Source organism: Camelus ferus, chromosome 2, assembly GCF_009834535.1.
Source record: "Camelus ferus isolate YT-003-E chromosome 2, BCGSAC_Cfer_1.0, whole genome shotgun sequence".
In the NCBI taxonomy this organism is placed as follows: Eukaryota; Metazoa; Chordata; class Mammalia; order Artiodactyla; family Camelidae; genus Camelus; species Camelus ferus.
Window position 1 is genome coordinate 6,457,377 of NC_045697.1, and position 16,990 is coordinate 6,474,366.

The 16,990-nt window shown below is 43.6% G+C and overlaps 1 protein-coding gene across 1 annotated transcript in view; it reads right to left on the reverse strand.

The window, feature by feature from the left end:
* The window catches only part of CLNK (cytokine dependent hematopoietic cell linker), a 183,819-nt gene that overhangs the window by 35,248 nt on the left and 131,581 nt on the right, over positions 1–16,990 (reverse strand). Inside the window, exons 9-11 of the mRNA XM_032493962.1 lie at positions 6,402–6,427; positions 6,170–6,189; positions 4,534–4,644 (exon numbers count right to left, since the gene is read on the reverse strand). Coding sequence (XP_032349853.1) covers positions 4,534–4,644; positions 6,170–6,189; positions 6,402–6,427 — 157 coding nt within the window. The remainder of the gene's footprint in view (positions 1–4,533; positions 4,645–6,169; positions 6,190–6,401; positions 6,428–16,990) is intronic.

The following is a 16,990-nucleotide window of genomic DNA, read 5'->3' on the forward strand; positions in this document are numbered from 1 at the left end:
AGCCCTTTCTGAGCCTCCCTTAGTTTTTGGTTAAGCTTTACATAAATTGGATTTAAATCTTCTTTTTGTCTTGTATGAGCTCCATCACACTCAACAAGTGAAATTTCCTCTCTGAAGCTCCATTTTCCCACCTGTAAAATGGGTAAATGCAGACAGGTACGAGGAGGGATGATTAAGGTTCCCATGAAATAATACATGCAAAAGCTCCCTGGAATAAAGTGCCACCTCACGTCAGCAGAACACTTCTAACAGTCATGCTCTCTCTTAACTTAAACTTTTTATTCTGGGATAATTGCAGGTCTCTTGCAGTGGTAGGAAATAATACAGAGAGATTTCATGTGCCCTTCACCCAGCATCCCCCAAAGGCGACGTCTTGCAAACCTACGCTGATAATAAAGTTCACACTTTAAAATCAATAGTTTCTGTTCAAAAATGTGAATCTGCGCATCTTCTTGGTAATTCCTACTTTCTCTCTTTTTATGGTTTCTCGAGACGTATAAAGACTTTTTTTCCACTTCCCAAGTCATCAGAATACACAGAGTTGCCACCAAGATGGCTTGAACTGATGCCGTGGCTGCACTGCTGTTTGAAAAGGGAAAACCACAGTTCGGTGTTTTGTTTGAAAAACATCGCATCCTTTACTTAAAGTATATTTTGTCTGAACTCCGCACCTTGGGCCACTGAGTTGGCTGAAACTTAAAGGAAATTTTGTGGCTCAGTGACCGCTCTGCACTTCTGTGTCCTCATCAGAAAACTGGGGACTACAGCATTGCTTTCTGCACAGGGCTGTTGTGAGACTTAATGAGTTCACGCACCCAAAAGTCTCCGAAGTGGGCTGAGCAGAGCTAGGACTCAGCAGGCGTCTGTAACTCTCATGGTGTCTCAGGGGCATATTTATTTGGTGCGCGTACCATGATATTAAAATTGTAATGGATGCGTAGTTGGAAATTATTATTATTACTTTGTCTCTTGATGTCAAGGAGAGTTTCCACGTGGCGCTTAGTATATCCTAAACATCGCTCCAACATTGACTTCTCTTTCCCTTTCACGGAGAAAACATTCCCCAGGTTGAAAGCTTTGGTCTGAAACTTAGATGCAGTTACTTACAGTAATGACGTTTCCCTCTTATATGCATTTATTCAAGTTAAAAAAAAAAAAAAACAAGTTAAGCAAAACAGACTAAGTCCATGGCTGCTGTAAAAATCATAGTAATGATCATTAGTGGTTGAGAAGGTCCAACCAACATTCCCCAAACCTCAGTGTTCTGAGTTTTCAGCTGTCAATTAATGATCTGCATGACATTTCCCTTAACTGAAGTGCTTCAATTCGGCAATTGTTTTGGGAAGCCAAGACTTAGCTTTCAAATGGAGAAGGGCAGAGCTGTCAGAGACCGATGGGGGCTGAAACACAACGGTGGGGACCACCACCGCCACCCAGGCTGAGCACAGCGGTGGTGAGGGCGGCAGCGGTCAGGTGGATTGCCAGACGTAAATCACAGCCTCCCTGGGGAGGGCGATTCATCCCCGGGGGTGCCCAGGGAGCAGCTGTCAGGAAGGCAGCGGGCACTATTTCCCCCCCGCCAAGAAAGCTCGGCTCTTGGTGTTCCTTCTGTTTTCAGAGAAAGTGAACCTTGCGACAGCCTCACATGGTTGGTCACCTGCGGTCATTAGTCACGGCCATCTGACTACCCAGATGGGGCCAACTGAAAATGGATTCGGAAGCTCTCTTCCTCCAGCAAAGCTCTCTCCTTCCTGGTGGCGTCCCCGGTGACTGGTCTCTGCCCGTTTTTGCTCCCTCAGCCATCACACACCGACCCTGTAACTCGGACCAGGTCACCTAGCTTCTCTGAGTCCTCGTGACCTCTTGTGCCCAGTGGGTAGGGAAGTGATTCTTACCAAGCACCTACTATGTGCACCCACTGGCCTGGGCACTTGGCCCTTCCAAGCCTTAGAAATCCTACGTTACGGGGCTGCTGGGCGGACTCAGTGGGAAGGAAGGTGACTGACCTCTGGAGGTGCGTGTGGTGAACAGAACCAGGGGGGCTCTCATGACATCTAAGGGTGAGCACACAGCTGTCAAGTCTAACTACCCCAGAGACACAGGACGCACACGTCGAATGATTCCAGCGCCACTGACACTGCTGACAGTAGGCTGGTGTCATGGAGACAGCAGCCGAGGGGGCATCTGGAGACCAGGGGAGCCTTATTCTTGACATCAGGAGCTTGGACACAGATGGGTAAGGCCCAAGCACCTTTGAAACTCGAGTGGCAGAAACATCCCTAGAACCTGGCTCCCTCTGGGCGCTTTTATCCTGGAGGTACATCAAACTCATCCAGGAGCTTTGAAAAACAGTGTTGCCTGGGTCTCACCTCCAAGGGAAATCAAACACATGCTGGGGAATAGTACTTACAAAAAATTTACCTAATTATTTTAATGTAAAGCCCAGATGAGAAACATTGCACTAGAATATAGAGCTTCTATTTCAAGAAAAAATAGGGACATGGGTGCCTGATTCTGTGGAGCACAGACGGGAGATGACGCGTCAGTGTTTGTCTTTCTTCCTCCCAGCGACAGCTATCACCCCCGCGCTTTAGAAACACCGCGGAGCTCCTCGCCGCACTTCCGTCTCAGCGGACGTCACTTGCTTTCTACCAACAAGGAAAGCAGGACCAACAGCCAGAAGTGACGCAGCTGGGATCCAAACCCCGTTCTGCTGGGTCCCAGTGTCCTCTTCTTTCCCGGGGAAAGAAACAGAAGGAAAATGCGAACCCTTCTCTTCTCTGCCCTAAACACCACTTTTGGACGGTTATTCATCCGATTTCCTGTCTCCTTCTCTGAGTTCTGACCAGCTCTTGACATATCGGACTATTTGACCAGGAGTTTTAGGGACGGTGCGGTGTCCCATTTCCCGTTCTGATGACATTCCACTGCGTTTGTTGCTTCTCAGTCTCGCTTTGAAAAGAGAGATCAGAACAGAGCAAGTCCAGTGACTCCTAGTCTGGGGAGGACCCTTGAGAAACTGCAGGTGGAAATGAATATTTATCAAACATCCACTGTGGGTCCGTCACTGTGCTGAGAAAGCAGCATGCAGAAGTGAGCCAGTCCCTCCTTTTGGGGTGGAAGGGACAGACTTGGGTCCAAACATAGCAAAGGCACCAAGAGAAAATGGCTCAAGGTAGTAAATGCAACTGATGCTGGTTAGAAGTATGTGCTGGGCAGGCACCGATAGGCACGTGACAGACATCATCTTACTTAGTTCTCACATTAGCCCATGGGGGACGTGGTAAGCGTTATTATCATCCTCGCTTTACCTCCGAGGAAAACCTCGGGCTTCGAGAAGTGAGTCACTTGCCCTAAGGCAGAGTCTCCCGACCTCTGCACCACTGACCTCTTGGTCTGTAGCTCCTCGCTGTGCGGCCGTCCTGGGCACCGTGGGATGTTCAGCAGCATTCCTGCCTCTGCCCACTAGACGCCAGTAGCATCCCCACCACCGATGTGGTCACCACAGAAATGTCCCCAGACACTGCTGCCTTCCTTGGAGGCAAGGTCGCCGCCAGTTGAGACCACTGCCCACCTCTGCCAGTTAGGAGAAGGAGCCCCTGCCTTTCAGGCCGGGCAGTTTGGACTAAGACTTGAGAACTCTCGGCCCTTCTCTGAAGCCACGGCCAGTCGAGAAGAGGACAGAGGAGGGAGGGAGGGCAGGAGGGGATTCTGCAGGGAAGACGCATGTTTGTGTCGGGCTATAAAGGATGAAAAGGGAAGAGGCATTTTAGACTTTTTACATACTCTATCAGAACCTGGGGTGAATGGATTTTCCATCGAAGCTCAAAATTTTGAATTTTGTGTCCATGAGAAATGGTTACTAACTCAGCAATGCCTTGGGCCCCACCGGCCGACCCCACGCAGCTGACCAGCTATGATGAGACGGCACCACTCCTTCTGTGCAGAAACGAGGGAAATGCCAATCTCTGTTCTGAGGTATAAATAAGGTAATTTTCGAACTTTAAACTCTCTAGGGAAAAGAAGATACATACCCATTTGTATTTGTCACATTTTGTGATCGAAGTTGGCTGCCCACTGCCTCACACGCTCGGAGTGGGGCTCTGTCATCAGCAGTTAATACCAGAGGGTTGGCTTTTTCATATTTATTTGTCAAAAAAAATTGCATTTTTGATGAATGGGTTTTCACGCGTGGTTATACCTTTCTCTATCCTGGAGATAGGAAACGGGGGGCTGAGTTGGTCCTCAAACAGTCTGACCTTCCTTTCAGTCCTGGCATTTAATATTTTCTTTAATAACTAATTTATGTCACATGGGAGCCACTCTTCCAATAACTTATTTCATTACAAAGAAGGTGTGTTTTCTGTTAAGGAGTCAGACTACAGGTGCCTGGGACGATTTCCCTCCAGGGTGCAGGTGGCTCCCCACCACATTAGGGGACCCGTTCAGAGAGGTGACTGCTTGTCCTTGCCGCCCTCCCCCTGCCCCCCCAGTCCCCTGGTCATCTCACCACCAGTGACAGCCAGCCCTCACCTGGGCCCTCCCTGGGCTTCGGGAAAGGTGTGCTTCTGCGGGAAGGGTGGCCTGCTGCTCGCCGGCTCGGGGGACAGCGGCTGGTACTTCTTTGGAAGAGTGATGGGTGGCCTGTGTGGAAAGTCACAGGGGGAACCTGAGGTTTGTCATGCTGGTGGCCCCTCAGACCCAGAACTCACACCGCCCTGCCCGAATCTACACGCCCCCAGCTCTGGGTTGGAAACATCCCTTCTGGGGGCTCAGTGCTTTACAAGGAGCCTCGGGTGTCAGAATGGTCATTCCTCCGACCAGCCTCGTCCCCGTCCCTGCGCCTTGCTCTCGGGGCTGGTTCTGTCATCTAGAGTGGGACGTAACTTCCTCCAGGGTGTCACAGGTGTATCCACATGCCGTCTGCTGGAGCTTTAGGAGGCTTGGGGTGAAAATATGATTATAGCTTTTCATTTGCCCCAGACTGGAAGACACGAGCTTTTTAATCTCCCCAAAGAAATAGGACAATGCCAGAAAGTCAATGAATGCCTCACTCACTCATATATTCACCCACCACCTCACCCCTCCACAAAGTGTGGGTGGTGGTGGGTGCCGACGGGGCAGAAAGGGGAAAAGAGACACGGTGCTTGACTCAAGATGCTTCCCTCTCGGGGGGCAGAGGGAGGAGTGGTGCGAAGACCCCAGCCAGGCGTAAGCGCTGGGACGGGCGTGCTCACGGGGTCCAAGCAGAACAGTGGAGAGGCTGACTCGCTCAGAGCCGAGCAATCAAGTCTGTTGCTTGATATACGTGTAATATGTGTAATAGTATTTGCATGTATATATATACCATATATAAATATCTGTATTATATATAAATATGTATTTATATGTGTATGTGTTACATATAAATATATTTGTGTGTTTATACATATATAAATTTATATATTATTATATATGCATTATACATTTATACATGTGTTTATTACATGTATTATATCTGATTTATATCTGTATTATATGTCTTATATGTATTTATATGTGTATTATATATAAATATGTACTTATATGTATATATGTATTATATATAATTGCATTTATATATACATATATAAATTTACATATGTCATGCATTTATATATGTATTTGTTACATGTATATGCCTTATATATAAATATGTATTTATACATATATGTTACATATAAATGTATTTATATATATAAATTTATATATAACACACATATTATATATTTACATATGTGTTTATTACATGTATAACATCTGATTTGCATATGTATGATCTATACACATATGTACTTATATAAATCTATACTTCTATGGTTAAGTCCCTGGAAGGCATTTCCCAGGGCCAATACTCTCTGGCAGGTTTCTGTGTTAAAAGGAGGGAGAGATTCTGCACTGAGAGAAAGGAGAGAAACAGGAAGGAACAGGGGAGCAAGGTGTTCCTTAAGGACTGATGAGTGAAGGTCCACTGGACAGATGACTGTGGATGAACGAACTATTAAATGGATGAATGAGGCTTGTTTCATCTTATTCATTGACCAGCTCATAGGAGTTTTTTCCTGTCAGATGTTTATGTTTCTCTTTTTCAAATTCTTGAAGTAATCATTTAAGTATATAGCAAGACAAAATTCTATTTCAAGTGTCTTACCGAGGAGGTGGCACCGGCTTCTGCAAAAGGAAAGAGAATCAGAAATTACACTGATTGTTCTTTGAGCAGAGCTCGTGGTTGACGGTTTTGGGGTTTACAAATAGAAATGACAAATTCCAACCAACCTTCTGGGATTTATTTTTCAAGTGACATCCAAGACGTCACACTGTCCACGTTGCTATGCTTCTAAAGTAAAGAGTGGGTACAAATGCATTTTAATGCTTCTTCTTACCTTGTTTCCCTTTGTGGATTTGTCTCCTAAAATATAAGAAGGAACAGCAGTGAGTTTATAGAAAATGTCATCAAGCTATTTCTACACGTGTTTAAAGTGGAAACCACTCCTGTTTGAATCGTCTTGTTGCTAATGGCAATTCATATTTGTTGAGATCTTATTAGATACCCAGCACCATGCTAAATGCTTTAGTTTTGTGATCTCCTCTTAAGATTTCTTTTGGGGAAAGATCCAGCTGTCCAAAAACAATATAACAAAACACATACTGTTCTGGATGATTTTAAGGGATCTTTTAGGTCTAAAATAACCACTTCATTGAACAGAATTACCATTCTCCCTGTTTTGTTTCTGTTTTGGAAAACACTTGTTAAACAGGGTAGACTTCTGTGCATGAATCAAACACGGGTGGCAGACGGGAATCGTAGATGTTCCCGGCATCAGTGAAAACACATACTATGACCCCAGATGTATTTCAAGCAACAGCAGCGGTCTAGTTAGTAGTTAGATCTTCGGCTAGTTCAATGATGTGACTGAAAAACTCATGCCACAGGCTGCTTTCTTAAGGCACGAAATTAGAAAACTAAAAACTAACTTCCCCTCATTTTATTGGGTATTGGCTTTGTCTCAGGGTTCCCTGGGGAACTGTCTTATTGCTTATGCCGATGACTTTCCCTGTGAAGCTAAGTGTCGGGTGTCCAAGCGGTCTTTTCTCACAGGTACCACCATATCTGCTGGGGATCAATTCAATTCACTGGAAAAAAATTCAATAAAAAGATTAAGCACCTGGAATTCAGTAGGAACGCTCCACTGATTGTTTCAGAGACATCTATCCCATTGGCTTCAGTGACTGTCGACATTAGAAAAGGACATTTATCTTCCTTTCTCTCACTGACTTATTATGGAGCCTAGAATGTATGTCGGGCATGGATTCATTTTTAACATATTTATTGATGTAGGTATTGGGGAATATAATACTAAAAATAAGGTGCTATTCCCAGGTAAACGTACATTCCAGAGGCAGGAGACAGAAAATAAGGAAACAAGAGTATGTGATGGCCGGTGCTGACAAGTGCTACAAAGGAGACTGAAGTGGGCTGAGTGAAAGATGGGGGGGGGGACTACTATGTTTTAGGCAGACCCTAGAAGCCCCCTTGGTGGACAAGTGGTGAGAACAGAGGCCTGAAGAAATTGAGGGAGCACACCATGAGAATACCTGGGCAAGAATACCCCTGATAGAACAGCAAGTGCAAAGGCCCTGAGGCCAGATGAGCACCAGGGGGCGCCACTATCTGAGAGGTGGTGGGGTTGGGGGTGCCCAGATCACACAGGGTCTCACAGGCTCTGGTGAGAACTTTGCTTTAACCGTGTGCATCTTTTGATACACTGTCCATGTGTCCTGTGCCTTCATTATAAGGATTTCCCTGCCATCAGTTAGTAGTCCCCCTCATTAAAAAAAAATTCTGTATGATATTATCAGCAGCAGCACGAATCCCGAGGGCTCCAGCCTTATCACATATGCCTACCAGCAGCAGTCTATGCCGGTGTGCTTCCCTTGTTCGTTGCTGAGGTAACTGAAACCCCCACAAACTAAGAGGTAGACATGAACTTCAGGGTGAGAACTCCACAAGTGAGAGAAACTAGACGCGCAGGAGAAGTAACTCATCATTACTGTCATGTAGCTTTGATTGTAATCCAGATTAAATGCAAACAGCTTTTTTTTTTTTTTGAGGAAATAGAGTTCATTTCATAAAGTAACAACAACTCAGACATTTGGGAGAATAGAATAATGGAAGAGGAGATTTGGAGCTGAGTTCCTTAAGTTTGATTGAGTTTTGATTCTGCTACTTACTACAGAAGGATCACGGCAGGTGCTCAATTAAGTATCGATGACATAAACAACTGGATGGAGGAACGGCTGAGTTTTCTCATCTGGGAAACTAAGAAATGGTTACTCACGCTTCATGGGAATTCCTGTGTGTAGTAAACGTGTCAATGCACTTCAGGCATTAAGGCACACCCACTGTTACTGGTAATATTGTCTCATGGACAGTTAGGGGGAAACGGCAGTCTACCCCCGTGATGGGCGACGCAAACATCCCCGAATGCTGTGAAACGTTCGCCGTCACCTAAGACCCAGGCAGCTGTTCTTTGAGGTCTTGCTCATCTTGAAATTCAACGCAGCAGCTTTCACCAGGAGGAGGCGGGCGTGCTCGCCATCTGGTGGCCGCATGTGTCATTAGCACCACCTGCCCAGCCTCTGTCCTCATGTCGCTCTTCCGTCGGAGACAAGATAGATTTCACTTTCGCTGCAAAACGCATTGCTTCTTGGGAGATAAACGGAGTCAGGTGAAAAAGCCTGGCTGTAGAATCTGTTGGACCTGGTTTGACTATTACTTCCATAACTTGTCAGGGTGAGTTTATGAGGAAGTTGTCAACCTCAAAGGGTTCTGTGACATTAAAGCAAAGCTTCCTGGAGAAGAAGGAAGGTGAGACCTGTTTGTGGTGGTGTTTCCGGGTTGGGGTTGAGGGGCCGGTACCAGCTTCCAGGAACTGACTGTTACATTTTCAGGACTTGGCAATACAGGTGTTAAACACAGCCATTACTAAAAAATAAATTGTGTAAATGTACACTTGTATCAAAAACAAAGGTAACACATGCTCAGAACTCACGGCTTCCTAACTCCTCCATCACATTTAAATATGCTCTTGAAGTTATTTACCTCTGTGGTGTCTATGGTGGAAATACTGGAAAATGGTATCTCTTTCCAACTCTTTGTTCAATGATCATGTTGGTAGCTTGGACTCTGCCACAGGGGGAGTATTTATACCATGGAAACTGGCAAAAGCTGCAAATCAGGGTTTGATTTATTGTTTTACTGCTGTCTAGACGCAAAAAAAAAAAAAAAAAAAGATGGAGACAATGTTGACAAAGCACGTTCAGTTTATAAGGGTGTTGATCTGTGGCCTCTGCCGCTACACCGTGAAAAGGCAGGCTGAGGGAGTGTACTTCCGGTATTGGAAAACCATCATCTGTCTCAGCTAAGAAGTTGTTCATGTCATTATCTCCATTGTCCCCATCATTAGGCTACAGATACAAAAGTTTGCGGAAAAAAATCAGCAAAAACACTGTGAAAATCAGTTGGCTGTATGAAGCTGACGATTAAGACTGTTGTATATTCTATTATTTTAAAATCGTGTGCTACACGTCTTTTTACCAGTAAAATTTATAACTGTGTATGCATACTTTTTTGAGATCCAATATTTTCTTTAATATGTCTGTGGTGGGTAAATTACTTTCTTTTTTTAAATAAAGACTAATTTTTAAAGCAGTTTTAACTTCACAACAGAATTGAAAGGAAGGTACAGAGATTTCCCATTTATTCTCTGGCCCCACACATGCAGAGCCTCCTCCTTTTTATCAACATCCCTTACCAGAATGTTGCGTTTTTCACCAAGGATGAAACTACACTGACACATCATAATCACCCAGAGTCCGTAGTTTACCTAAGGGCTCACTCTTGGTGGTGTACATTCTGTGGGTTTGGACAAATGTGTAATGACCTGAATCCACCATTGTAACATCATACAGAGTGTTTTCACTAAAAATCCTCTGTGCTCTACATAGTCCTCTCTTCCCTCAGATAACACCCTTGGCAATCACTGAACTTTTTACTGCCTCCATAGTTTTGCCTTTTCCAGGATGTCATATAGTTGGAAACATACAGAATGTAGCCTTTTCAGATCAGCTTCTTTTGCTTAGTAATATGCATTTAAGTTTTCCCCACGCATTTTCATGTTTTGATAGTGCATTTCTTTTTAGCACTGAGTAATATTCCACTGTCTGTATGGACTGTAGTTTATGGATCCATTCTGCCACTGAAGGACATCTTGGTTTCTTCCAAGTTTTGGCAATTCTGAATAAAGCTGCCATAATGTCTGTGTGCAGGTTTTTCTGTGACATAAAATTTCAAGTCCTTTTGTAAATAGCAAGGAATGTGGTTGCTGGATCACATGGTAAGACTATGTTTAGTTTTGCAAGAAACTGACAAACTGTCTTCCAAAGTGGCCGTACTATTTTGCATCCCCACCAGCAGTGAATGAGAGTTCCTGTCTCTCCACATCCTCACCAGTGTTTGGTGTTGTCTGTGTTTTGATTTGGGCCATTCTAATAGATGTGTAGTGGTATCTCATTACTGTTCAGTTTGCATTTCCCTGATGACTTATGATGTGGAACATCTCTTCATAGGCTTATTTGCCATCTGTACATCTTCTTTGGTGAGGTGTCTGTTGAGGTCTTTGATGCTTTTTTTTCCCCATTGGGTGGCTTGTTTTCTTACTGTTTAATTTTCAGAGTTCTTCGTATATTTGGAGAATAGCCTTCCACCAGATGTGTCTTTCACAAATAGTCTCTCTCAGTCTGTGGCTTGTCTTCTTATTCTCTTAATATTGTCATTTGCAGAGCCAAAGTCTTTCATTTTAATCAAGTTGGCTTCTCAATTATGTATTTTTCCATCGATCATGCCTTTGTTGTTGTAGCTAAGAAGGCACCACCATACCCAGGGTTATCTAGGTTTTCTACGTAATCTTCTATGACTTTTATAGTTTTGCCTTTTCATTTGGGTCTATGATTCATTTTGAGTTAATTTTTGCAAAGGGTGGAAAGTCTGTATCTACATGTATTTTTTTTGTAGGTGGATGTCCAGTTGTGCCAACGTCATTTGTTGAAAAGGCTATCTTTACTCCACTGTTATCACCTTTGCTTCTTTGCCAAAGGTTAGTTGACTACATGGGGGTCTGTCTCTGGGTCTTCTGTTCTGTTCCACGGATCTATTTGTTAGTCTTTCACCACTACCGCGCTGTGCTGATTATTGTAGCTTTATAGAAAGTCTTGAAGCTGGGTAGCATCTGTTCTCCAACTTTGTTCCCATACATTTTTTTCCAGAGATTTAGAGGTCAAATATTTGCCAGTGCTTGTGATCTGGTTTGGGGGCTACTACTAATGTGCTGTGTGACTTAATACAAGTTGTTTGGCCTCTCTGAGCTCTGGTATCCTCATTGGTGATTTGAATGGTTGGAAAAGAAGACATGTAGGTCCACAAATTTGTTTCTTGATAGAAGGGACAGTGACACAATAGAGTGGTCACAAATGAGATCTTTGAAGTCATTTAAGTTCTAGGTGGCTTCTAACCCTACCTCTATCACTGAGTAATCTTGGGAAAATTATTTAAATGTTCTGGGCTTGTTTCCATGTTTGTAAAATGCAGATAATGAAGTGTAGTTCCTTGGATGGTTAGTATTAAATAAAGTAATACATGCTTTTCCATCAGCTACTATTCAATTTGTGTTAAATATATGCAGTATCTTTTATCTATAAATGAGCATGACAATCAGCACGTTCAGAAACAGGCCATCAGTATAATGTTCTGTAATTAGAGAAACAGACTCTGGACAAAATTGGATAAAACTTGGCCTCAGTCACAGTACTTGTTACGTCTAAGAGTTTTATGGTATATGAAAGCGAACCATTAGGATTCCATGTCCTGATGATTAATTGCACAAGAGTCCAAAGAAGCAACTTATCATCCAAAGGGCTAGTGCCGATTTGACAAGGACTGTTTGGGAAACCTCTCCACGTCTGCTGAAACTTTCAGAAATTAATTACAGCAATAAATTGCTGGAAGTATTCTTTGGCTTGAGTAGGGGAGGGATAAAGTTAGGCAAAGCCAAGGGTGTGGGAGAGGACCTGCTTGTTTTAACAATTCCTCAAATAATATCTGAAAGTGCAATTTCTTAGGAACAGGCACTGGGACAGTTACAGGATGGGCTTTAGTGATGGGTGTGGGACAGCGGCATCTTTCCAGAACATGCCCGGGGAGCCGTCTTTTCTGCTGACCTGGGTGTCCCAGGGAGTGCAGGAGAGGTGGGCAGGCAGGGTGGCGTGAAGGACCAAGACTTCAGGGGTGATGATGAGGGCAGTGGACTGGGTGGCTTTGTGTTTATGAACCATATCCATGGATTCACAGCATGTGAGAGACCACTGGGTCCTACCACATTTCTACAGGTGGGAGACTAAGGGCCAGCGGGGGAGTATCATTTGCCTAAATTCAGGAGCAGCGACAGAGATGGGGCCAGAAGCAACCAGGCTTCTGGACTTGCCCCTTGCATGCTCCGCCTAATGGGAAGGTGTGGCCGAGGGTCACAGGTTTGTCTCCAGGGGGTTCTAAGACCCCTGGCAATGCTTATCTAATATGATTTTAATCAAATGGGCTAAATTTTAGCATAATTGAGTGTTTACTGTGCAGCCACTATGCACTCAGCACAGTGCCACGTGTTTGCTGCAGGGAAAACAACATTTACTAAACTTTGGTCTTTGTGGTTGATAATCACGGGCAGCAGGTCTACTGTGTATGCTTAACACCGAACTAGATGGAGCATGAGGTGCCTTCAGCCTACACGGAGAGGCAGGGCGACTTCCCAGTGTAGGCAGGATGGCAGGGGGTGAAAGAGGGAGGAAAGAATCCTGAAAATCACCAGTTCAGTTCAACATCCTTTTGTCCAGGGTCCGTCATGGATCAGTAACTGTGCTCTAGGATTCGGCTGGTTATCACCTTTAAAATGGACAAGTGTCTTATGATGTAGGTGCATTTCCTCTGTTTTATAGACATGGAAACTTACATTTGGAGAGGTTACGTTCCTTGCAGATTTCAATTTGGAAAGCGGTAGCACTGGGATTAGAACCCAGGGCTCCTGGTTCCCAAGCCCAACATTCATGCAACCACGTTAAAGTTGCTCCTGTGCATCAAAAATAATGTTTAACCTCCCCTGTTTTACACCTCAGTCCAATGTCCTTTGCTCTGTGAATCCTTCTTAGGACACACAATTCTTCCTCTGAGGCAGAATTGATACGTATGCACTTTTTTGAGTTCCCCCAACAGTTAGTATAGACCCAACTCATGGTCTAAGGTCTTATGTGACTCCATCCCCTGGCACAAAATGATTTGAATAAACTGAACCTTCTACTCTGGTAGTTATCATTACAGTGTTGCAGCTGCCTTTTTTAATTCTTCTATTTGTGGCTACTTGATATTGCTCTATGGGAAAGTGTACTAGGGACATTAAAGAGTTGTCAAATGCCTTTCCTTTTCTCTGAATGGTGGTGAGACAAAATACTGTCCCGTAGTGTCATTAATGAGAGATTTTCCAAAGTTGACAACATTAGCTTTGAACTGAATGTTGTACCAATGCCTCTATTGATTTTGAGACAGTGATTGAAATAAATTTAAATCCAAAATGGTAGGAGAGTAATTTTAAATTTACTTCTAATTATTTCTAGGTCTGTGGACTAAAGGTTTTATTTTTGTTAAGGATATAATCTATAGGATGCCAAATTCCATTTTTGCAAAGTTTTGTGTTGCTGTATTCTGCCACTAGGGGGCAATATCATCCATCAATTCATGTTTCTTTGCGCTAAACATTGTACAGTTTGGATGGGTGGGAAATTAGGGAACAGGAGGCGGAGTTTGCAGAAAAAGCTTTAGATACTTGCAAATGTATGAAAATCTTGAAAACATTGCTGCAGTTGACAAAACACTGGATTCTGGTCTAGGCTCTGACTGCTTGCTCTGTGACCTTGAGCGAGCTACTTCTCTTGCTAGGATTCTTTGCATAAAATGAGGGTACTCAACCAGATTAACTCTAAGCTCATCTCTGATTCTAATTTCTTTGACATCTAAATTCGGCTAAAAGCAAACTAGTAGAAAGGCCTTTTGATGGCATTATGTGGAATTCTCTTTTGCTTCTTTTCAAGCAAGCTCGTGTTTCCAGAGACACATGTTCAACCACCTAGGCATAATTCCCTCTTTCTTTTCTTGGCTGGTTTATTGTATTTCGTTATAAATTCATTCTTGTATATGGTGTACTTTTCACCCTAGAGGATATTGGTTTAGAGTTTGTGCTTGGTTCACATGTAAGGCAAAGACAAACTCATTTTAGCCTCCTTTATTCTCAGCATTAGGATGCTGAGCCACACCATTTTTGACTATTGCAGCTATCCTTATCTGAAAAGAGATGATTTCTTCTGGATCTGTGGCTAATGCTAATGGTTCATCCCAAACAACTTACATCTTATAAGTACTTCCACTTTTACCCATTTTTAGGAATGAAAAAAAAAAAACAACAATATTCAGGGAAGATAAGTTCTCAAACTCTGACAGTTTCCGGATAATGTCAGAATATGATTCCAAGAAAAATAATATGAAATGTACATTAACATAAATCTGTAACTGCTCAACTGGATGAAAAATATCATCATAAAATTCTGCCATGACTGAACCATCCAATATGTTTTTTTTCTATGTCATTTTGTGAGAATGAATAAATTATCTGAGAATGAGTTTGCATCAAAAATACAGAATTTTGTAATAAACACATAAATCATTCAAGCATTTTCCAGCAAGATGCCTGATCCAAAAAAACGGGGGTATTCATATTACCTTCCCCTCTTTCAGTCTCCTTCTTGGTTCAGTGCCTTAGAGTTCTGGGTGGTAATGGAGAACCATCAATTATGGAAGTGTAGGAGAAGAAGACGTAAAGAAAATTACTCTTATTGAAGAAGTTTTGCACACCACCTACAAGCTCAACTTCTGTGAGCCTCACTCTCACTGAGGTCCTCTCTGCAGTTATGACTTCAGTTGACACTGGGGTTGACTTTTGAAAAACAGTCGTATTTTGTCACCATGATACCCATATATCAGCCAACATCGCCTACAAAATTGACTCACTTAACTCTGAAAGATACATTCTTGTGGCACTTCCTGAGGAACTGCTTTTTGTTTTGTTTTGAGCAGCTAATTTCACATAAAAAAGCATGATCCCCTTTTTGCTTAGACTACTGGGAAGCTCAGAAGCAAACCAGTAGCTTCATTTTAATAGAATGTACTGATGTGTGCCTGAGGATCCTGAATTTTATCTTTACCTTAGTCTCACAGTCTATCTAGATGTTTGTTATGATTAAAAAAAAAGTTCTTCTAGTCTACCATGCAAGTTTTTGTTAACTACTCCAAATATTTGTGAGCTGAGGCAAAGTGTAGATAAATACATGTAGAGAAATACAATAAATACAATAAATAGTTGTGATATTGTGATTTATAATAAGAAATATATATTTGGTCTTTAGAGTCTGGTCCAAGCTCTTCAATCCCTTGGAATTTCCCAGATGATGAGAGCTATGCTTGTAACGTCAAGGAAGCGACTTTTGGACCCTACCTAAGAATGGGGGCTGGCCGCCAGTGGAGCCAACCATGTGATTAGAGGGTTGGAACTTACAGGCCCCCACATCTACCCACACCCCCACACCCCAGGGAGTGGAGAGTGGCTTGAGATTGTGCTCAACCACCAATGGTCAATGATTTAATCAGCCATGCCTATGTCCTGAAGCCTCCATAAGAACCTGAAAGTTTGGAGTTTGGAGGGCTTCTGGGTTGGTGAGCACATGAAGATTCAGGGAGTGTGGAGGCCCTGTGCCCTCTCCCCATACCTTGCCTTATCTTTCTCTTGCCTCTGGCTGTTTCTGAGTTATATCCTTTTATACTAAGCTGGTCATTTAGTAAGTACAATGTTTCTCTGAGTTCTGTGAGCCACCCTAACAAATTAATCATACCTAAGGAGGGGGTGGTTGGAACCTCCAATCTAGAGCCAGTCTGTCAGAAGCACAGGTGACAATCTGGGTTTGGGATGGCATCTGGGGTGGTGGTCTTGTAGGGCTGAGCCCTTAAGCTGTGGGATCTGATGCTACCTCTGGGTAGATAGTGTCAGAATTGGGTTGGATTATAGGACACCCCGCTGGTGTCTAGAGAATTGCTTGATGGTGGAGGGCAAGCCCCTCACAAGTTGGAATTGGGATTAGAACCATCTTGATAGTCAAACAGTCATATTCTTATATGCAGAACGGGGGTCAAAGAAGATTCTGCAACCAAAGAACTGAAGGAGGATGTCTATAAAAAAGAGAGACTGTGAAACCCACTTCTTGTCCACTTTCTCCCCAGGACTCATTTCTCAATAAATGCCCATGAAGGTTCTGTTATGACCTAGAACATTTCTATGTGAATGATTATGGTCTGATCTGGGATCTCTCTGTGCTTCTGGTCCTTTTCTCTGTCAAGAGGTGTGAAAGTCCTTCCTCTGCATAATTCACGTGGTTCTCGAAGGACTGAAAATACATCAGTTAATGGAGAAGGGCTCTGAATCAAGTGCTGTGTACGTACAAGGTCCTGCCATGCATAAGGGCTACGAAGCGCTGATATGAAAGCTCCCCTATGTTGAGGGGCTTAGGGTGGTGGACGGGGAAGTTAGACAGGGACCTGTCAGGTTGTGCAGGATGGAGAGGAGAGATGGGCCAGGGAACAGCTACTGTTTCCTGCCTCTGCTGACTCAGCTGACCTGCGTGGTCATAACCCTGCCCACTTCACACTTACAGAGGAGGAGAGGAGAGCTGCCTTACTTAAGGCACACAGCCAGGGAGTGGCTGAGCCCGGGCTTTGGCTGCTCTCTTTGCTCCTTCCACCATGTTTCCCTTTGTGGGAATCTTCTCT